At 44.3% G+C, this 23,532-nt stretch overlaps 1 protein-coding gene across 1 annotated transcript; it reads left to right on the forward strand.

Annotated features, from left to right (window-relative positions):
- The first annotated feature begins 2,827 nt into the window (after positions 1–2,827).
- SNRPB2 (small nuclear ribonucleoprotein polypeptide B2) lies at positions 2,828–23,192 on the forward strand. The gene is made up of 7 exons (XM_056567900.1): positions 2,828–2,936; positions 10,935–11,018; positions 13,350–13,522; positions 16,778–16,918; positions 17,274–17,321; positions 18,214–18,302; positions 22,884–23,192. The coding sequence occupies exons 2-7, from the start codon at positions 10,955–10,957 to the stop codon at positions 23,041–23,043; spliced, it is 675 nt and encodes a 224-aa protein (XP_056423875.1). The 5' UTR covers positions 2,828–2,936; positions 10,935–10,954; the 3' UTR covers positions 23,044–23,192.
- The last annotated feature ends 340 nt before the right edge of the window (positions 23,193–23,532 follow it).

Consider the following 23,532-nt stretch of genomic DNA (forward strand, 5'->3'; position numbering starts at 1 on the left):
CTTCCTGTAGTGTCCGGCGGCATTCCGGGTGGAGGGTGAACCGGTCCGGGCTGTCCTTCTTCTCCGGGGGTCATCTTCTCCACTCTGGGCAGGCTCCGGCCTAGTACGCTGCATAGACGCCACTACGCCGTGACGTCAGGTGCATCGCTGCGCACGGGCGTCACTGCGCAGCGGCGTCTATGCAGCATACTAGGCCGGAGCCTGCCCGGAGTGGAGAAGATGACCCCCGGAGAAGGACAGCCCGGACCGGTTCACTCTCCACCCAGATTGCCGCCGGACACTACAGGAAGGATAGATGGATGGCCCGGACCACCCCCATTACGGGTAAGTTTAATTAAAAAATCCATACCGGTATACCGCCCAGCACTACGGTGGGGGGTGCGACGCGGTGCGGTGGGTCGGTCGCGGTGCGGCGGGTCGGGGGGGTGGTCGCGTTGCGGTGGGGGCGGTGCGGGGGGTGAGGCATTATCGGCTTATCGGCAAGGAAATTGCTGATACCGATAATGCCCAAAATCGTGATTATCGGCCGATAATATCGGCCATACCGATAATCGGTCAATCCCTAATTTTTAGGTGAAAAATTTAAAGAGATGTTTTTTTTTAACCCCCTAAGGATCAAGGTCGTACTGGTACGTCCTTGGTCCTGCTCCCCTGATATAACGCGGGGTTACACGGTATCCCCGCATCATATCACGGCGGGCCCGGCGTCATAGTGAAGCCGTGACCCGCCGCTAATAGCGCGCAGCTCCGATCGCGGCGCCGTGCGCTATTAACCCTTTAGCCGCGCGCTCAGAGCTGAGCCGCGTGGCTAAAACCGAAAGTGAAAGCTGCCGGTTAACTCAGTGGGCTATTCGGGATAGCCGCGGCGAAATCGCTGCATCCCGAACAGCTTACAGGTCAGCCGGAGGGTCCCTACCTGCCTCCTCGCTGTCCGATCGCCGAATGACTGCTCAGTGCCTGAGATCCAGGCATGAGCAGTCATGTGGCAGAATCGTCGATCACTGGTTTCCTATGAGAAACCAGTGATCAATGATGAAGATCAGTGTGTGCAGTGTTATAGGTCCCTAGGGGACCTATAACACTGCAAAAAAAAAGGGGAAAAAAAAGTGAATGAATATCATTTAACCCCTCCCCTATTAAAAGTTTGAATCACCCCCCTTTTCCCATAAAAAAAAAAAAACCACAGTGTAAATAAAAATAAACATATATGGTATCACCGCGTGCGGAAATGTCCGAATTATAAAAATGTATCGCTAATTAAACCGATCGGTCAATGGCGTGCGGGCAAAAAAATTCCAAAGTCCAAAATAGGGCATTTTTGGTCACTTGTTATATCATTTAAAAATGAATAAAAAGCGATCAATAAGTCCTATCAATGCAAAAATGGTACCGTTAAAGGGGTAGTCCAGTGGTGAAAAACGTATACCCTATCCTAAGGATAGGGGATAAGTTTGAGATCGCGGGGGGTCCGACCGCTGGGGCCCCCTGCGATCTCTCTGTACGGGGCCCCGGCTCTCCGCCCAGATAGCGGGTGTCGACCCCCGCACGAGGCGGCGGCCGACACGCCCCCTCAATACATCTCTATGGCAGAGCCGGAGATTGCCGAAGGCAGCGCTTCGGCTCTGCCATAGAGTTGTATTGAGGGGGCGTGTCGGCCGCCGCCTCGTGCGGAGGTCGACACGCCCCCTTCCCGCGGGCTGTCGGGGCTCCGTACAGGAGATCGCAGGGGGCCCCAGCGGTCGGACCCCCCGCGATCTGCAACTTATCCCCTATCCTTAGGATAGGGGATATGTTGTTAACCACTGAGACACCACTGGACTACTCCTTTAAAAACTTCAGATCATGGCACAAAAAATGAGCCCTCATACCGCCCCATACACGAAAAAATTAAAAAGTTATAGGGGTCAGAAGATGACAATTTTAAACGTATTCATTTTCCTGCATGTAGTTATGATTTTTTCCAGAAGTCCGACAAAATCAAACCTATATAAGTAGGGTATCATTTTAATCGTATGGACCTACAGAATAAAGATAAGGTGTCATTTTTACCGAAAAATTTACAACGTAGAAACGGAAGCCCCCAAAAGTTACAAAACTGCGGGGTTTTTTTTTCCAATTTTGTCGCAGAATGATTTTTTTTTCCGTTTCACCGTAGATTTTTGGGCAAAATGACTGACGTCATTACAAAGTAGAATTGGTGGTGCAAAAAATAAGCCATCATATGGATTTTTAGGTGCAAAATTGAAAGAGTTATGATTTTTTAAAGGCAAGGAGCAAAAATCGAAAATGCAAAAACGGAAAACCCCCGGTCCTTAAGGGGTTAAAGGTAAGGAAAAAATGAAAATGCAAAAACGGAAAACCCCGGGTCCTTAAGGGGTTAAAATAAAAAACTTTTTAAAAAAATTTAAAATAAATTATTAAAAAATAAACGGAAAAAAATCTGTAAAAAATTTTTTTTTGCATCGTAAAAATGATATAAAAAAGATCTGACGCCATCATAAATCAGATCATACATTAGAAAAATTATGTTTTGGCAGAATATTGCAACCAAAGGCTATCCGGGCATGCTGGGAGTTGTAGTTTTGCATCAACTGGAGGCACCATACTTGGGAAACTCTGGGTTAACTCATAACCATAACAGTGTGCGCCACACTTATGCTTATACACCCGATATGCACCACATCAGTGTTTTGAAAGCAGTAGCTCTCCAGCTGTTGCAAAACTACAACTCCCAGCATGCCCCGACAGTCAGAGAGTGCCCGGGCCTGTCGGAGGTTGTAGTCTCTCGTAGCTTCGCTTTGATGATCACGTGATCCAGTACTATCACGTGCGCCGGCCTCGCAAATCACATGACGAACGTAGACGCCGCTGGGAGCGGAAATGAAGTTGTGTGACGTCAGCGCGTTGCCGTAAAGCGCCAGGTTCGCGTTCGCACGGTAAGGCTCCATGCGTGTGTTTTCTCTTGTGTATGGCGGGATGGGGTTGTGTTATGAAGCCGTCGTGTGTAGGGGGGTCGGCGGGGAGCAGCGGTTGTTGGGTATACGTGCAGCGGGCGGTGTTTGGCCAGGTAGCTGCTGGGTGTACTGTGGTGGTGTCCACATAGAGGTTCATTCATTGTATATCGTGTATGCACTGGTTTTCCTGTATTAGGCTGTGTTCACACATGATGTACTCTGTAGGGTGATGTGTATAACGCAGTACCTGCAGCAGGTCTATGGACTGATGTAGTGTTAGTTCTCTTTATATACTGCAATGCTTCCCAACCATTGTGCCTCCAGCTGTGGCAAAACTACAACTCCCAGCATGCCCAGACAGCCTTCGGCTGTCTGGGCATGCTGGGAGTTGTAGTTTTGCCACAGCTGGAGGCACACTGGTTGGGAAACAGATATACTGTAATAGTGCAGGGCTCCAGAGCACTGGTGGCTGCTTCTTACCCATAGAGCTGTGGTCTCCAGATTATGGTCCTTCAGCTGTTGTTAACCCCTTAAGGACGCAGCCCATTTGGGCCTTAAGGACTCAGACAATTTTATTTTTATTTTTACGTTTTTGATTTTTTTTCCTCCTCGCCTTCAAAAAATCATAACTCTTTTATATTTTCATCCACAGACTAGTATGAGGGCTTGTTATTTGCGCGACCAGTTGTCCGTTGTAATGACATAACTCCCTTTACCGTAAAATGTATGGCGCAACAAAAAAAATACTATTCGTGTGGGGAAATGAAAAAGAAAACCGCAATATTGCCAATTTTGGAAGGTTTTGTTTTCACGCCGTACAATTTACGGTAAAAATGACGTGTTCTTTATTCTTTGGGTCAATACGATAAAAATGATACCCATAGTAACATACTTTTCTATTACTGTTGCGCTTAAAAAAAATCACTTTTTAACCAAATTAGTACGTTAAAGATCCCCCTATTTTGACCTATAACTTTTTCATTTTTTCGTATAAGCGGCGGTGTGAGGGCTCATTTTTTGTGCCGTGATCTTTACTTTTCATTGATACCATATTTGCTTATATAACACTTTTAATACATTTTTTTTTGGGGGGGGGGGGGGTAATAAAAGCTATTTTGGATTTTTTTTTTTTACGTTCACGCCGTTCACCGTACGGTATCGGTATCATTTAACATTTTATTTTAATAGTTCAGATATTTACGCATGCGGCGATACCAAATTATGTATATAAAATATTTTTTTAACACTTTTTGTGGGTGAAATGGGGAAAATGGGACAATTTGTTTTTATTGGGGGAGGGGACTTTTCAATTTATATTTTTTTACTTTTATTTTTATACTATAATAGTCCCCATTGGGGACTATTTATAGCAATCATTGCTAATACTGTTCAGTGCTATGTATAGGACATAGCACTGATCAGAATTATCGGTCATCTTCTGCTCTGGTCTGCGGGAAGGCAGATCAGAGCAGAAGACTCCCGGAAGACAGCGGAGGCAGGTGAGGGGACCGCCGTCTGCCGTGCAGGATGATTGGATCGTTGCGGCAGCGCTGCGGGCAATGCGATCATCCATTTAAGTGACCGCAATGCTGCAGATGCCGTGATCTGTATTGATCACGGCATCTGAGGGGTTAATGGCAGACATCCACGATCAGCAGCCGGGACCTGCCACGCATGATCCGGGCATCGCTCCGATGCCCGCGGTTATGCTTAGGACATAAATGTACGTCCTGGTGCTTTAAGTACGACGTCAGCAGGACGTACAATTACGGCGCTAGTCGTTAAGGGGTTAAAGGAGTAGTCCCAGTGCTGAAAAACGTATCTCCTATCCTAAGGATAGGGGAGAAGTTTCAGATCGTGAAGGGTCCGACCGCTGCGGCCCCTGGCTCGCTGGTCAGATGGTGGGTGTCGACCACCACACGAAACTGACACGCCCCCTCAATACATCGCTATGGCAGAGATGGAGATTGCCATAGAGTTGTATTGAGGGGGCGTGTCAGCCGCCGCTTCGTGTGGTGGTCGACACTACCCCTTCCCGCAGGCTGTCGGGGCCCCGTACAGGAGATCGTGGGGGGGCCCCAGCGGTCGGCCCTACCACGATCTGAAATGTATCCCCTATCCCTAGGATAGGGGGAATAAGGTCTTCAGCACTGGGTATCTCCTTTAAACTACAACCGTTGGCAGTGGCTGTGTGGACATGCTGGGAGTTGTAGTCTTGCTACATCTGGAGAATCATTATTTGGTGACCACTGCTACATGGTAATATGTCAGGCTGCATTCATGTCACGCCTTAGTACTTCCATTCAGCTATACTCTGGCAACCAGCGCCGGATGTGCCCAAGACTCTAATTGTGACTCCATTTGGTAGAGGCAGAATGTGTCAGCAGATAAGGCTAAGTTTACACTGCTGTTGTGCTCCGGCTTGTTCAGGGGCTAAATGAGTCTATGAATGGACCTTAACCCCTTAACGACACAGGACATAAATGTACGTCCTGGTGATGTGGTACTTAACGCACCAGGATGTACATTTTACGTCCTGAGCATAACCGCGGGCATCGGAGCGATGCCCAGATCATGCGCGGCAGGTCCCGGCTGCTGATCGAAGCCAGGGACCCACCGGTAATGGTGGACACCCGCGATCCCGCGCATGTACACCATTAACCCCTCAGATGCCGTGATCAATACAGATCACGGCATCTGCAGCATCGCGGTCACTTAACAGGATGATCGGATCGCCCGCAGCACTGCCGCAGCGATCCGATCATCCTGCACGGCAGACTGAGGTCCCCTCACCTGGCTCCGCTGACTTCCGGGAGTCTTCTGCTCTGATCTGCCTTCCCGCAGACCAGAGCAGAAGATGACCGATAACCCCGATCAGTGCTGTGTCCTATACATAGCACTGAAAAGGATTAGCAATCGAATGGTTGCTATAATTAGTCCCCTATGGGGACCATAAGGGTGTAAAAAAAAAATGTGAAAAACCTCCTCCCCCCAATAAAAATGTAAATTGTCCCATTTTCCCTGTTTTACCCCCAAAAAGTGTAAAAAAAAATAATTATTTTATATACATATTTGGTATCGCCGCGTGTGTAATTTTCCAAACTATTAAAATAAAATGTAAATGATCCTGTACGGTAAACGGCGTGAACGTAAAAAAAAAGAAAAGTCCAAAATAGCTGCTTTTTTTTTTATAACATTTTATTCCAAAAAAAATTAATAAAAAATGTAATAAGTTTTGTGTAAGCAAATATAGTATCAATAAAAAGTACAGATCACGGCGCAAAAAATGAGCCCTCATACCGCCGCTTATACGGAAAAATGAAAAAGTTATAGGTCTTCAAAATAGGGGGATTTTAAACGTACTAATTTGGTTAAAAAGTTTGCGATTTTTTTTTTTTAAGCGCAACAGTAATAGAAAAGTGTATTTTCATGGGTATCATTTTAATCGTATTGACCCAGAGAATAAAAAAACACGTAATTTTTACCATAAATTGTACGGCGTGAAAACAAAACCTTCCAAAATTGTGGTTTTCTTTTTAATTTCCCCACACAAATAGTATCTTTTTGGTTGCGCCATACATTTTACGGTAAAGTGAGTGATGGAATTACAATGGACAACTGGTCGCGCAAAAAACAAGCCCTCATACTAGTCTGTGGATGAAAATATAAAAGAGTTATGATTTTTTGAAGGGGAGGAGGAAAAAACGACAACGTAAAAATAAAATTGTCTTAGTCCTTAAGGTCCAAATGGGCTGACTCCTTAAGGGGTTAAACCGATCGGAGCACAACTGACTCTGCTGGGTCCTGACAGATCCCATTGACTTGAATCTGGTCTGTTGAGCAGAGAAAAAATACCTGACATGCAATATATATTTTTTTATGCTCAACTTCCATTCCTTCCAACGCACTCAGCAGCGGAGCTCACTTACAGGAAAACTGTCACCAAGTTCACCCACACTAAACTCAATACACTGGGTTATGGTGCGAGTGAACAGGAGTCCATACATGGGTCACTTACTTTGTTTTCTTGTCGTCCGCTAAAGTTCCGCTGTTTGCCCTTCACTTGCGCTCTGAAGGCAGGTCCCCCGCCAGCAGCCTTGCTTTGGGTCCCGATGGAAGGGGCCTTAGCCCACCCCTCTTGTTCTCATATTCATTTTCCCCCCCGAGTGCAGTGCATCAGAACGCTCTTCAGTGTAACTACGTATGCGCCAGTCCCTTGCTGCACCCGGAAGTACCTCTTTCTGAAGTCTCACTACTCCTGACTGTAGCGAGGAACCGGCACATGCGTAGTTACACTGCACAGAGCGCTCTCCTGACGTGCTGCGCTCGGGGGGCGGGGTAAATGAATATGCGAACAAGGGGGCGGGCTAAGGCCTTTAGTTCACCCACACTATATTGAGTTTAGTGTGGGTGAACTTGGTGACAGTTTTCCATTAACCAGAGCACAATGGCCGTGTGAACGAGGACTAAGAAATGTTCGGCCCATCTAGTCTGCCCAATATCCTCAATGCTAAGAATAGTCTCTGGCCCTATCGTATATAATGGACAACCTTATCCCATACAGGCTTATACTGCTTCACTATATTTGCATCTACCTCTTCTACAGGAAGGCTGTTCTATGCATCCACTACTCTTTCATTACCGCAGAAAACTTTTCCCCTCTAATTTAAATCTATGTCCTTTTGTGGTAGTTTTACTTCTATATAAATCTCCTCCTTTACCGTGTAGATTCCCTTTATGTATATGAGTTTCTATCATATCCCCTCTGGCTCATCTTTCTTCCATACATGTTAAGGTCCTTTATACATACTTTCTGTGTGGGACTTTCCGTAGTCCCGCATAAGCGTCGTAGAACAGTTGGAAAATGGGCCAAGTGTAGTCACAATTAGTCATTGGGAAGATATATCAATTCCTGTGTAGAGGAAAAGTTGACCATTTGCACATAGCAACCAATCAGATGGCTTCTTTTATTTTTCAGAGGACTTTTTAAACATGAAGGAAGTGATCTGATTGGTTGTTGTAGGAGACTGCTCCACTTTTCCTCTAAGTTTTGATAAATCTCTCCCATTAGGCACGATGGGCTCCAGGTTTGGTTCCCGTTAACAGGTTTGCTGACTTAGGGATCGACCGATTATCGGTATGGCCGATATTATTGGCCGATAATCACGATTTTGGGCATTATCGGTATAGGCTATTACCTTGCCGATAATGCCCCGCACCGCCCCGACCCACCGCGACCGCCCCCCACCCACCGCGTCGCACCCCCACCGTAGTGCTGGGCGGTATACCGGTATGGATTTTTGCCCATACCGCTATACTGGTCGGGCCCCTCCCCCATCCTCCGAGTCAATAAAAAAATAAAATAAACTTACCCATAATGGGGGTGGTCCGGGCCATCCATCCTTCCTGTAGTGTCCGGCGGCATTCCGGGTGGAGGGTGCACCGGTACGGGCTGTCCTTCTCCGGGGGTCCTCTTCTCCACTCCGGGCAGGCTCCGGCCTAGTACGCTGCATAGACGCCGCTACGCCGTGACGTTAGGTGCGTCGCTGCGCACGGGCGTCACTGCGCAGCGGCGTCTATGCAGCGTACTAGGCCGGAGCCTGCCCGGAGTGGAGAAGAGGACCCCCGGAGAAGGACAGCCCGGACCAGTGCACCCTCCACCCGGAATGCCGCTGGACACTACAGGAAGGATGAATGGCCCGGACCACCCTGACATGTAGGGGGAGAGAAGCGGGTGGCGGCGGCGGCCTATGGCACCGCAAAAGCCACTGCAGTGCATTGATTTAAAGTGCCCGCTTTAAATCAATGATCTGCAGCGGAGTCGAGGAGGGATAAATAGTTGATAACTTATACCGGAATATCAGTATAAGTTATCGACTATAGGCCCTAACCTCCACCGATTATCGTATCGGCCCTAAAAAAACTATATCGGTCGATCCCTACTTAGGGCCCGTTAGAAGGGCGAAGCTGCTCTCTCTTTGGACACCTGGTTCCTGCCATGATGTGTGGTATTATATCAGAGAATGTGGTGTGAAGTACTGCACTATTTATTTTTTCATCTTATTTGATGGTGCCTCCAAATGCACATGTGAAGCCAGCCTGGTGCCTCCAGCTGTTGCAGAACTACAACTCCAAGCATACCTGGACAGCTGATGGTCTGCTGGGAGTTTTAGTTTTGTAACAACTGGAGGCACCCTGGTTGAAAAGCAATGCTTTAGACCCAGACAGTGGTTCAAATTCAATCGAAGCAAAGATCTAAACACCCATGGAATATCAATCCTCCAGTATATTTTTATTTTGTTATAATTATGCAATGATCCTACTAACTAGTCAGTCCCCAATCAGCAGTAGTATAGCCACATTTTAGTGTCCGTATTAGACAATTTGTGGCCTGACTGTCTGGTTTGGATTCCCAGCTTTAGAATTTGTGCCATATTTCCAAGGTCCCCAACCCATGATAGGGAATAACTATCTCATGATGTCCAGGCATGCTGGGAGTTGTAGTTTTGCAACATCTGGAGGGCCTCAGTTTAGAAACCACTTCTATAGAGAATGAATGGCGACCTCTGCCTAGATCTCATGAAAAAGTTGGTTCCCTGTGCTGGAGATCGTGGGCACGCAGAGTCCCAGCAGTCAGGTATCCTGACTCGATGCCCAATGGGACAGAAAGGCCGGGCATGTTGGATTTAAGCATTGCCAAAGATGTCTGGTAACAGCTTTTTCTCTGCTTCCTTTTGAGAACAGATACAAAGTGTTTATGGGGCTGGAAGAAAAATCCTTCAAGGAAATCAGAGTCCCCTGCACTAACCTGTCAATAAAGACAGACACTGACAACCATACTTACCTGAACCTGCGCCTTGTTCCTTGTTCTCCCGCTATCGTCTTTATCTTTTGTTCCGGGGACCACTTGGAGCATGGGCAGAGCTTCCTTTCGCTGCTAGCTGTTTTCTAGCAGTGGGACTCAAAAGAGAAGCAAGAGTGGTGTCGTCAAGAAGCTCTGTCCATGCTCCAAGTCGGCCCCAGAACGGAAGATAATGAAAAATATAGCGGGAGAACCGGAGCACCCAATGACACCAAGTAAGTATGGGTATCATGATCATCGGTGCCGACAGGTTAGTGCATGTGACGTTGATGACAGATTTCCTTTTAGTAAGTGAGTGTTTGAGTATTTGTGTAAAGGTAGCCATACACGTGGTGACTAGAGATGAGCGAACTTCCAGTAATTTGATTAGTCACAAACTTCTCGGCTCGGCAGTTGCTGACTTTAACCTGCATAAATTAGTTCAGCTTTCAGGTGCTCCGATGGGCTGGAGATTCTTTCCTAGTAATATATCCACCTTTTCCACCTTGTGACAAATCGAATTACTGTCAGTTCGCCTATCTCTAGTGGTGACCACTATCTCTCTCCTGATCTCCTTGTACCCATGAATGGTTCAGCTAAGTGTTAGTGTGTTGTGAATAAAAAGAGGAGGGGTGTCTTCCAGAAAACAAGAGGACAATCCCAAAATGAACATTCCTGACCCTTCTCTCCACCAACATCCTCTAAGTATGGAGGGGGTTGTTAAAGGGGTACCCCAGAGGGAAATTTTTCATTTTATTTATTTTTTATTTTAAATAAACCAGTACCAGAAAGTTATACAAATTTGTAACCTTTTTTTTTAACTCTTAACCCATTCAGCTGCTGTATGCTCCAAAGGAAGTTGTATAGTTCTTTTCTGTCTGACCACAGTGCTCTCTGCTGACACCTCTGTCTGTGTCATCCTGGAGCCGTAGACTCTACGTCATGCATTTATTTCTATGAGCGCCAGAAATACCAGAGTGCTGTACTAACGTATATCTGGTTCTCCCATAGAAATGCATCGATGACTGTACAACCCCTTTAAGGAGTTTTGTCATAAGATGTAAATAGACCATATTTAGAGCTTAGCTATTTAAGGCTTCATAGATCATCTAATACTGAGTGTTTGTTTGTTTATCCAGTTTGACGGACAATTAGCACAATGGATATTCGTCCGAATCACACGATTTACATCAACAACTTGAATGATAAAGTAAAGAAGCAAGGTAAGACTTACATCTCATGTCCTAGTGAGCGCATCCCCACATTTGAGTAAATTGAGGAAGCAGACATTTAACTCGTTCATGGGGGATTAGTTGACAGTCATTGGGGGAGATTTATCAAAGTTGTCTATGTCCTGCATCAATATAGACCAAACTACAGAGGGTTAGGCTGGACTATTGTGCACTAAAATTTATCAAAAGGCGCACGGCTCTTGTTAAATTCTGTGCACGGACTTCGGGATCTATGCTTTAGACTGTATTTCTACCTGCTCCAGCATGGTCTGACATTTCGGCGTACTTTCAGCCGTACTTGTCACTGAAAAGTCGCTTTTGATAAATTCCGCACCAATGCATCTTTCTGTCTAAAATAGACTAGAATGCATCATGTTCTAAAAATCCTCTAAAGCAAAAGTCGCACATATTTGGACTGCGCACTTTCTGTGCAACAATTTTAGACAGGAAAAACCAGTCTAAATGTGTATGAGGAACACCTGAGATATAGATAGAGAGATATATAATATGGGATCGACCGATTATCAGTTTGGCCGATATTATAAGCCGATAATCACGATTTTGGGCATTATCGGTATCGGCAGTTACCTTGCCGATAAGCTGATAATTCCGCACCGCGACCGCCCTCCCCCCCCCCCCGACCCACCGCGTCGCACCGCTCCGGCCCCATTGCCTCCCCATCCCCGGTTTTATAATAACCTGTTCCCCGGGACCACGCTACTTCTGGCTCCTGCTGCATCCTGCGTTACGCTGTGCGAAATGATGAGTGACGTGCGCGACGTGACGTCACCGTCAGTGCACACAGTGACAGCTCAGGAGGACGCCACCGGAGCCAGATGTAGTGGACCCCGGGCCCCTTGAACAGGTAATTATAAAACCGGGATGGGGGGAGGCAATGGGGCCGCGGCGGTGCGGTGGGGGGTGCGACGTGGTGCGGAAGGGGGCGCGGAGCATTGCGGCGGTGGGGGGCGCGGTGGCGGTGATAGGATTAAGGACCCCAGGGGGAGAGAAGCGGATGACGGCAGCCTATGGCACCGCAAAAGCCACTGCAGTGCATTGATTTAAAGCGCCCGCTTTAAAACAATGATCTGCAGCGGTGTCACGGGAGGATAAATAGCCGATAACTTATTCGAGATAACTTATTATCGGTATCGGCCCTAAAAAAAAACCCGATATCGGTTGATCCCTAATATATATCTATCTCTAAAGTATTTGGATTTTAACATGTCTGATGTATAGTTCTCCTTAGAGATCTTCATGACTTCATTCACCCAATGCTGATGTGTATGTTTGTGGGGAAGTTGCCCCAACATCCCTGTTTGGTGGACAACCATCTAATGCAGGGTTTCCAAACCAGGATGCCTCCAGCTGTTGCAAAACTATAACTCCCAGCATGCCCGGACAGCCAAAGGCTGTCTTGGTGGTCTGTGTGGTCTGGCTCGGTGGTCTGGCTCGTGTACATTTCTACAGGCTCCCTACACGAAAGGATGAAGAAAAAGAGCAAGGTCCAGCTCCCAGGAAAAACGAATAAAATTCAAAATTTTAATTCAAGCCATTAAAAATGAGTGAACAAAAATAGAGGGAGGGAAATAAAATCATAGCAGAAACGCCGACGCGTTTCGGACCATATAGTCCTTAATCATGGCATGATTAAGGACTATATGGTCCGAAACGCGTCGGCATTTCTGCTATGATTTTATTTCCCTCCCTCTATTTTTGTTCACTCATTTTTAATGGCTTGAATTAAAATTTTGAATTTTGTTTTTCCTGGGAGCTGGACCTTGCTCTTTTTCTTCATCCCAAGTCTTCACTCCAAACATGCGGTTGGATGTTGTCCGTGCTTCCTACCTACACTTGAAATCCTTCTCTTCTCAAGAACTTATATGGTGGTGAGCTGGTTTTCCGTTTTCATTGACTTTTTATGTCCCTACACGAAAGATTCCTTAGTACATGACAATTTGAGAATAGGATATAAATCCTTCCAATGCTTATGACAACATGAGGCTGTTCACACTCAGTAGGTCCTGATGGCACAAACCTGTTATGTTTGGAATCAGTTGTCATTCACTCCGTCACTCACTTATGCAATTGTCTCTAGTCTTATTATGATTGGTCAGAATCATAGCCCGTCATTCAGTCATCTCTGCCAGGTTATTGTTCCTTATTGTGTGTGTAATGCTATATATAAAATAAAGGCTTTATCTGTGCAGGATACTTTTCCTATATGACATTGATAATAGTCCAGGACCCTTATGTGTAAAGTATTTACAGTTGTCCGATTCCTTTCAGAAGCTTTGTTCAATGACTCTGTTTTGTTCACAGAACTGAAGAGATCCCTGTATGCGCTTTTCTCACAGTTTGGCCATGTAATGGATATTGTGGCCTTGAAGACCATGAAGATGAGAGGACAAGCCTTCGTAATTTTTAAGGAACTTGGCTCGGCCACCAACGCGTTGCGGCAATTGCAAGGATTTCCTTTTTACGATAAGCCAATAGTATGTACCATGACATCTTCTAGTCTATGTTCATTTGTGTGACATCCCTTATTATTCAGTGAATACATAAAAGGGGGCTCTACCACAATAATGTAAACAGGTGCTGCTTGCAGTGAAAGAAACCAAACTACACACACTACAAGGATAGGCTAACACGGAAAAAAGTACACACCACTATGATATACTGAATACAGTTCAGGTATTTTATTGCACACATAATTATCCAAAACCTATATTCATCACATCTTTATTGTAAAAATATAATTAACACTTAACGCATAGGAGACATTTAAACTCATTAAAAACTGCTCATTAGGAGCATAGTACAACCCTGGAGAAGGGGCCGTGTACCCCCTCCCACAGGAAAGGGACCCCATCCTAAATATTGCACCTATACCTTCTAACCAGTATTGTTATAGCAGTATTATATATATGTCCCTATGCCCATATCATAAAAATATTCACTGTGTAATAATGACCGTATATAAATGCAGTAAATAAGATACTTAGGCAAGAGACAAGGATGGAAATCCAGACTGGTGAAAGTTGATAGAATATGCGATGAACGGGGTCACGCTAGAACCCCATGCATTCCGTCGCCAAGCGACACACTTATTTTTCATGAACTCAGCAAACACTTAATTTCCCCTTTAAAATGAAATGGCTAAGAAATACATGATCACAGGGGTTCCGACTGGTAGCACCCCTTGCAACATTGAGAACCAGATTCCCGAAGCTGTCTAGAGTGGCGGTCAAGTATACACACTCCCGCTTCATTTATTGTCTACAGCAACACTTCCCAACCAGTGTGCCTCCAGCTATTGCAAAACTACAACACCCAGCATGCCTGGACAACCATGGGCTGCCCAGGCATGCTGGTGTGTTGTAGTTATGCAACAGCTGGAGGCACACTGGTTGGGAAACTCTGGTCTAGGGGGACTACCAAAGATGGCCAAGTGCTGCACTTGAAATATAAAAGAGAGAGCTCCATAGCGTAAAACCGATTGGGTAGGTATTGGTAGAAGGATTATTTTTAAAGCCTCTTGCTCCAGGTGGTTGTGTGAGCTCACACACAACAATGGACAGCGTGTAAGGATTGTTAGAGCCCGGTCTGCAGCCGCCCAACCAAGTAGATAACAACAAATGGACTTCAAAGGTGCGGTGGGTCTTTTGCGGCGCTGACTCGGAACAGGCACATCAGGTGAGTATAAAAGATTTATTAAAATGCAACGCGTTTCACCGCACATGGGCGGTTTCATCAGGCATCTGCACTTGGACAGGGGATACGTGTCAGCGTGGAACAAGCCCTTTATGTAGACATACACATACATTGTATGTATTTTATCATATACGCCAGAAAAGCTTCTTACATACGTGCTTATGGTGTCTCTAGGTTTGCAAGGTCCTATTGAAGGTCCAATTAGTGCCTTTGTGGCCTCATCTAGATCCAGTAGAGAAAACATCTGTTGGACACATTCTTTTTGTAATTTGAGGCCCTATGGGTGCAGCTATATGGAATCCATTTAGCATATGCTATACAAATGTGATCTGCTAAAAGGTAAAAAAAAATCTTTGCAGCCAGGCTGGTTTCTTATCTCCTATGGCGAATACTTGGCACATGAGCAGCTTCTGTTTCCCTTGGTTGATGCAGGACCAAGGTCTCTGAGAAAACATCAAGTGTATGGCCCCACACAGCTTAAATGCTGCACATTTTTGCAGTGGAAAATTAGCAGAAAAATCTGCATCAGAATGTTTGGATTTTATTGTGGAGTATGCAAAGTAAAATTAAAAACAGGACAAATCGCAAAGTATCTAAAAATCTACAGTTTTCCCACCTTGAAGTAAATGAGGAAAATCGGCAACAAAGCCCTAGAGTTTTTACCTAACATAAATTTGGTTGACTTTTCACTGAGTAGTCACACGGACGAGTTCTTCAGGACTGTCTTTCATAAGCCTGTAAGGGCAGACCAGGTGCCACTGTGTATTTCTATTGATAGGCACAATATACTGGAATGCATAAGTATACCGGTATATTGTAATAAAAGAATAGCAGTTTCCTATTGTGATTAAGAAAAAAAAAAAAAAGTAACCCCTTAACACAACATGGTAACATCAAGGAGGTATAGAAACAGCTCAGGAGTTGAGCTCTCTTCATACAGGGTGGCTGTCTGTAGCTGGCGTTTACTCTGTATGCTGACTGCAGTATCTAGGCATTCATCATCAAAGGTTTATCAGGTGTGTGGCAAACCACTGGCGTTTTGGGGTTAATTGTTACAAAAAAAAAAAAAAAACACAAAACATTTTTATTAATGGGGTACTCCAGGGAGCTGAAATTATTAGACTAGATGCCCAGCTTCTTAGCCATTCTCGGAGCATTCTGGCCCCCATCTTACTGGAGGTTGGAAAGTAAATGCCAGCTCAGCCAATCACCAGCCTCGCCTATGTCCCGCCTCAAGCCACTGATTGAGCTGTCACTTGCCCACATCCAGGAAGGTGGGGACCAGAGCGCGCTGAGGGCTGGTAAGTAGGCTGGGTGCCAGTGATTGGACCCCCTGCGGTCAGGCACTTATCCCCTATCCAAGTGTCTGATGTACACCTCTAATGATACTAACATCACAGTCACATATTTATTATCCCTTTTAACCATGACAGGTTATCAAGCTTGGGGTTATTTTTAGTTTGGGGAAAAGACGTCTTAGGGGCGATCTTATCACAATGTACAAATATATGAATGGACGGTACAGAGATCTTTCTAGTGATCTTTTCATATCTAGGCCGGTAACCGTGACAAGGGGGCATCCTCTGCGTCTAGAGGAAAGAAGGTTTCACCATCAGCACAGACATCAGCACAGAGATTCTTTACACATTCACACAATAAAATTTCCATCTGGAATTCCTCACAGACTTTTCCCCAGCAGGGTCCCATCGATTTCAATAGGATTCTGCTGCCCTGTTTACATGGCGGAATTTTTGCGCAGAAATTCAGATTCCAGCGTCCTCAGAAAGAATAGACAAGTCTTCGGAGTCCGCGTGGAAATGCATTGCTGTCTATGTTCTGTCGGCGCTCCGCTGTTGGTGGAATGTCAGAATGGAAATGCAGAAATTTTCCGTGCTGACATTCCACCGTGTAAACATTACCACCAGAAGATTTTATTTTTACTAATGTTTTCCATTTTTACTATGTGATAAAATTACTAGAAATGGTTTAGTGAATCCTTCTTGAGCTCCAGTACTAATAATAGTTTTCTCACCCAGCGCATTCAATATGCAAAGACGGATTCTGATTTGATATCAAAGATGCGAGGAACCTTTGGAGATAAGGAGAAGAAGAAAGACAAGAAAAAGAACAAACCTCAAGAACTAACAGCTAATGCCACAAATAAGAAGCCAACACAGGTAAGTAGTAGAACTCCCTCCTTGACAAGCAGCCTGGTATAATTCATATGATAGTACAGACATAACTGAAGTAGAGCAGAAATAGTCCTGCAGTTTCTTGGCTGGGTTCATATGTGGTGTTTTTGTTTAGTATTTATTTTTTTCCAAAACCAGGAGTGGAACCAACACAGAGAAACTACAGGAAAGATTTGCACTTACCTGGTTGTGGCTAAAAATACTGATCAGATATTACATGTGAACCCAGCCTTAGTCTACAAAACAATGTAAAAGGGACAAACATGTCATCAGTTCAACAGTGAGTTACCTATTGTTTGTGGCTCGGTCCTTGTCCTGATTTTGGTACTTTTCTTCTTAGACTCCAGAAACAGAAAGCATGTCACCAGGAGGAGCACAGAACCAACAGGTAAACTGATATACATGTATACCTAAAGTCAGCAACTACTTGAAAATCATGTGTTCTTTTAATGACCTGTCTTATGCATTTCCCTTTATCAAAAACAATGGATGCCAAAAAGGGGGCTCAGTAGAGGCTCAGCCAACAAAGAAGTTTTCAGTCCCTGTTTACAGTAAGGGAAAACCCCACTTTTAGACAAACCTCATCTTTGGTATATCCTAGTTATTATAGTTATTAAATAATTTATAGTAACAGATTCTGATAAATTGTTTGGAGCAAAAATTCTTTTTTCCTATTGTGGAACTGATAAGCTTACCATATACTTCAGATAGCTTAGTCAGCTTCCAGCTATCTCTCAGAAGCCCTCCTTTCATATACATGCATGCTCTGTTTGGCAGAGGGTGCTTGTGTTCTCAATGAGCAGTGGGGGCTAAGCCACTGTCAGACAACCTTGTTAGTGGCTGCATCTCCTGAGAATAAAGGATGGGGTATGTTAAAATCCAGCAGCCAGGTAATTTTTCCCCCCCAAAATCTCTTGTTGGAAGAGAGTTGTGATAACACCCCTCCTCGTACAGAATTCTTAGTTGGTCCTGCTGTGGGTCTGGCCGTCAAGAGTCCAATGTGTATGACCCAGTTTACACTACGTATAGTCACTGTTTTGGATAGTGTTCAATTGTCACATTTTATTCCAGTTATCAGAAGGAAACTGGTTTTAAGATTATTTATCAGAAATAAGGATTCTAGATGCCCTCTTACCACTCACAACTGTTGCACAATCTCTTTTAAAACCCCTTTAAAATCTGTTCCTATATTGGGCTTACCTTTTGATACATACCCTTTAACTATTATATTGGTGATTAAGTTTTCTTGTGTGTTTTCTTATTCCCTGAAATTTAACTAGGTCCCTGATAACCCTCCAAACTACATCCTGTTCTTGAATAATCTCCCTGAAGAAACCAATGAGATGATGCTTTCCATGTTGTTTAATCAGTAAGTATCGCTTGGTCCATTTGTTTGTCACAGTTCTGTATTACATTTCTCTTTAGTCCCGTACGTTCTTACAGCTTTTATGTTTATATATTTATATAATCTATATCTTCACTTATTGAGGAAAAAAAATTACCGGCAAAGAAGGTGATGTTTGATTTGAATGAAACTTTATATGTGTAAATATAAAGGGGAACTCCGCTGCCCAAGCGTTGGGAACATTTTGTTTTGAACGCTTGGAGCGAGTGGCGTGGGTCACTATGTCATGGCCACGCCCCCTCGTAATGTCACGTCACACCCCCCCCCCCTCATTGCAAGTCTATGGGAGGGGCATGATGGCAGGTGTGACGTCACGAGGGGGCGTGGCTGTGACTAGAGATGAGCGAACTTCAGTAAATTCGATTCGTCACGAACTTCTCGGCTCGGCAGTTGATGACTTTTCCTGCATAAATTAGTTCAGCTTTCAGGTGCTCCCGTGGGCTGGAAAAGGTGGATACAGTCCTAGGAGACTCTTTCCTAGGAATGTATCCACTTTTTCCAGCCCACCGGAGCACCTGAAGGCTGAACTAATTTATGCAGGATAAGTCATCAACTGCCGAGCAGAGAAGTTCGTGACGAATCGAACTTACTGTAAGTTCGCTCATCTCTAGCTGTGACATCACAACCCCCTCCACCCGCACCCAGCTTTCTAAATGGACGCCGAGGGCTGCACAAAAATCGGTGGGTCCCCAGCAACGGGACCCCTGCGATCAGACATCTTATCCCCTATCCTATGTCTAGGGGTGGAGTACCCCTTTCATGATGCTATAGGTAAGAATAAGTTTATTTGGAAAAACTGTACAGTGTAAAGAGCCTCTAGTACAATTATGTGCACCCTATTAGTCTAAATACAAGAGGAGATAGCGGAAGACCCTTGCTGTGTGCTGGCGAGCATTGTCCTGCTGAAAAATGCCTGTTTGGAAGCTATAACAGGCAACACAAGTGGTCGCAGGATGTTGTGCCCGTTCATTGAGCTGTTAGCGTCCCTTGTGTATCTACTATTGGTGACCGAATATCGTATTTAATGGCTCCCCAGATCATCACACCAAGCTGTTGGGGCAGAGATGGGACTGAAGTGCTCTCCACAAGGCCTCCATATTCTAACCCGATTGTCCTTGGATACCAAACAGAACATGGATTTCTCACTAAACACTGTGGGGGAGATTTATCAAAACCTGAGATCACTTCTTTCATTTTTAACAAGGCCTTTGCAAAATGAAAGAAGCGATCTGATTGGTTTCTATGGCCAATTCAGCAACTCTTCCTTTGCACAGATTTTAATAAATCTCCCCCTGTGTGGTTCCAATCCATAGCAGCCCAGGTTTCCTGTTCACAGCACCAATGCATAAAATTTTTTGACTGTCTGTCACTGGCAGGACATGTAATGGGTGCCATGACACCAAATTTTCTTCCGCTAAGTGTCTGAAAATGGTTGGTGTAGAGACTGGTGAGTGTAATGAATGTGTCACCTGGACAAGGTAACACTGAGAGCTGCTTGTGTTTGTCGGCAGATCAAATATTTCTCTGCTAGTTATCTGTCTGGGCAATCTGGATCCTGTTCTGTGTGTAAACATGCACTCAAATCAGTGTTTCCCAACCTGTCCGGGCATGCTGGGAGTTGTAGTTTTGCAACAGCTGGAGGCACCCCAGTTGGGAAACACTGCCTTACATAAGCACTGCTCCCATCATCTCTTAAAGGAGTACTCTAGTGCAGAGTACTCCTTCTCCGTCCTGCCCGGGCTGCAAAATAAATGAAAATGAACAATCACTCACCTCCCTGGGTTCCCGCGGAGCGCCACTACAGCTGATCGGTCCTCCGGTCCATCTCCTTCATACTTCCTGGTGTAACGAAGCGTCACATGGCGCTCAGCCTATCGCCGGCCGCCGCGATGTTCCGCCTCGGCCGGCGATAGGCTGAGCGCCATGTGACGCTTCGTTACACCAGGAAGTATGAAGGAGATGCACCGGAGGACCGATCAGCTGTAGTGGCGCTCCGTGGGAACCCAGGGAGGTGAGTGATGGTTCATTTTCATTTATTTTGCAGCCCGGGCAGGACGGAGCAGGAATACTCTGCATTAGAGTACTCCTTTAATAGCTTGATCAGAATGGCCTGCATGATGAGCAGTTCGTAGGAAGAATTCCTGCTTCTCTCAGTGCAGTGATGCGCCCCCTCTCAAAGTCTGTCAACTTGGCAACATGTCTGTCTGTAGTAGAGGCATGTCTAGCAGTCAGTGATCTCTCCCTTAAGAGGTACACTACCCTAAAGTAGCCTCAGAACCTTTTTTAGAGGGCAGCGCGGGGAAGCACTTTTAGGGTGCGTTCACACACTAGTAGCTAGCAGCAAGTTTCCTGCTACCAGTTACGCTACCATTGACTTAAATGGGTCCGCGGGCAGTCCGCAAATCTGACACTATTGCAGACTGTCTGTGGACCCATTTAAATCTATGGTAGCGTAACTTGCAGTGGGTAACCCGCTGGTATTAATAGCGTGTGAACACACCCTTACACCTTCTGGTGGCAAGACCCGGTGTGTAATCTTATCTGAGACATGACTGCATGCTGAGTTGTGCAGCAATCTGACATATCTTGATGCATTTTTCTTTTTTTCAATGACTGCAAGAGGATGATGCTGCATGGAGAGATGAATCTTCAAGGGCTATGGGAATTCCTGTCCAGAGTTACTGGCCAGAGAACATGACACCGTTCCTGTAGATTTGTTGCTTTCACATTCATGTCTCCCTCCCATGTCCCAAAGGAGCTCTATAGGTTTGACATCTTGTCACTGCCGGTCATTAGAGTTTACTGAACTTTGTCATGTTGGTGCAAACAGCTTGAGATGACAGCTACATTGTGACATGACTTCTCTCCTGAGGGAAGTCGCTAGAAGATGGTTATCCTTCTTTTATAGAAATGCAGTTAACCAGTTCAGATCTGGGGGATTTCGGGCCTTCAGGACAAGACATAGTTTAACTGTTTCAGTTCTTTTATTTCATGTAATTAATTCAACATTTAGCTGCCTAATCAAGGGGAGTCGAAAATATACAATGGATGCTGTAAATATATTTGTCTGGCAGTCAGTGAATGTATTGCCTAGGGTTTTTTTTCACTGATTAGAGACTTATTTTTTTTTATATTTTCTACAGTTTTTATTTTCTTATGGTCATTTTTTTAATAAGTACATTATTGTGGGGCGGCCAACTTCCGTGAAATGTTTTATTATTTTTTTTTTAAACAATGTTTAGAGAGGTGCTGTACAGCAAGCCCCGTGGGATAGTTTATTAGCTACTTTGTGACCTGTGCAGAGGTCATTTTACAAGAAGGGGAAGGCTGAGCTTTAAAGAACAGCTATTGTAAATGGTGGTGTGTTAGGCCCCTTTTCACACTACAGGTAACCTCCTGCTTTTTTACTGCCGTTATTTTACAATAACTGATGAAAAAAATAAAAAAATGATGCAATAACTGGTAATAACAGATAACCATCATCCGTTATTTTTAATGTTTTTTTTCTTAAAAAAACCTGATGATGTTCATCCGTTATTACCAGTTACATCCATTTTTTTTTTTAAAGCAGGTTTTTAACCCTTTTTTTTTTTTCTGTAAATCTGTACTGAGCATGCTCAATACAAGAAATGGATGTTAAAAACCTGACAATAACTGATAACGGATGTTTTTTTTTAAATTTTTTTTAACAATCCAGTTCCCATAGACTTCAATGTTAAATTATACCGTCCGTTTTTTCACAATTTATTTTTTTATTTTTTGCCGGACCAAAAATTAGGGCATGCACCGTCTTTTGTGCCGGCAGAAATAACTGACATTAGTAAAAATGGTCATACCTGATGCAAAAGGATGGTCAGAAAATCCCATTGACATGAATGGGATTTTTTGATGGCCGTTTTCAGTTTTTTTACAGGATGATACCTGTAGTGTGAAAGAGGCCTTATATATACTAGTGTCACCTTTCTCTTTCATCCTGTCTGTGATGATAAGGAGGGCGCTGCAAAAAAGTTATCTGTACAGAACAGGAAGTCTTGTCTTTGTCCTAGTGGCAAGAATGAAAACTGCAAGATTACAGGATTATTATAAAATGTAGATGGCAAAATGAAAAATTTGAAAAAAAAAATAAACAAACTGAAAAATTATTAGTGTCATGTTAATTTGTAAAAACTGTAGCTTGTCCTGAATCCCACTGCGTTTGTGAATTACATCTAGGTAAACTGTGCGTCAGTGGCTGTCAATGTATCCCCACTCTGTCACAATAGACTCTAATGCAGTGAATGTGTCAGACAGAGAGCAGCTGTCTGGGGAGGGAAGAACGCTGCTGTGCACTTCCACCTTATAACGCTCAATCACAGCTGGTGCGATCTAAACTTTTGGCATGTCTAAACAACAAAAGTTTTTACAAAGAACACAGACGTATTAACTTTGTCTGGCATCCTATGATAAATGCTACAAACATATTGATTTAATGTTGCAAAACTCTATGGAAAGAATGTGTTTTTTTCTGTATTCTGAGTTTGTAATTTCATTTTATGTTCTCCTTAGGTTTCCTGGCTTCAAAGAAGTGCGTCTGGTTCCTGGAAGGCATGATATTTCCTTTGTAGAGTTTGAAAACGAGACCCAGGCCGGGTCCGCACGAGATGCTCTTCAAGGATTTAAGATTACACCGTCTCATGCTATGAAGATCACATACGCCAAGAAATAAAAACATTCCCATTGCTGGACTTATTTATAACTTTTTTTTGGGTTTGTTCTTGTTTCAAAGACTGTACCACTTGTGCTCACTTATAAAGAAGAAACCATATCCACCATCCATTCAGATTCTAATTTTGTACAAATAAATGTTTCTTTTAACCTTTGTTTAAAACTGTGGGTTTTTAGGTATTAGATTTGACCTTATAGGTCGCACCATAAATCTAGAAGGATTCATGTCGTCTGTAGTCAGGTTGCCTTCATAGCTACTATTATTTAGGCCTTTAAGAACTGCTACAGTAGTTGAAGATACGCATTGTTCAAGACTAAAGTGAAATTGTCTGCTCAGCCTTGTGAAAGGACATACAGCTGCATGAGAAATGTACTTTTGCTTTTAAAGTATCCAAGGAAGAAGCTGCACTCCAAATATCCAATAGTGAATCAAGTGTGTTTATTCATCCATCTGATCACAGTAGTGACATTTCTGCCCAATAAGTCTTTC

This window comes from Hyla sarda, chromosome 3, assembly GCF_029499605.1.
Source record: "Hyla sarda isolate aHylSar1 chromosome 3, aHylSar1.hap1, whole genome shotgun sequence".
NCBI classification, from domain to species: domain Eukaryota; kingdom Metazoa; phylum Chordata; class Amphibia; order Anura; family Hylidae; genus Hyla; species Hyla sarda.

Coding starts and splice junctions, on each gene's coding strand:
- SNRPB2 (XM_056567900.1), top strand. CDS start 10,955: ATGGATATTCGTCCGAATCACACGATTTACATCAACAACTTGAATGAT. Junction 11,019..13,349: donor TGATAAAGTAAAGAAGCAAG/GTAAGACTTACA, acceptor TTTTGTTCACAG/AACTGAAGAGATCCCTGTAT. Junction 18,303..22,883: donor CTTTCCATGTTGTTTAATCA/GTAAGTATCGCT, acceptor TGTTCTCCTTAG/GTTTCCTGGCTTCAAAGAAG.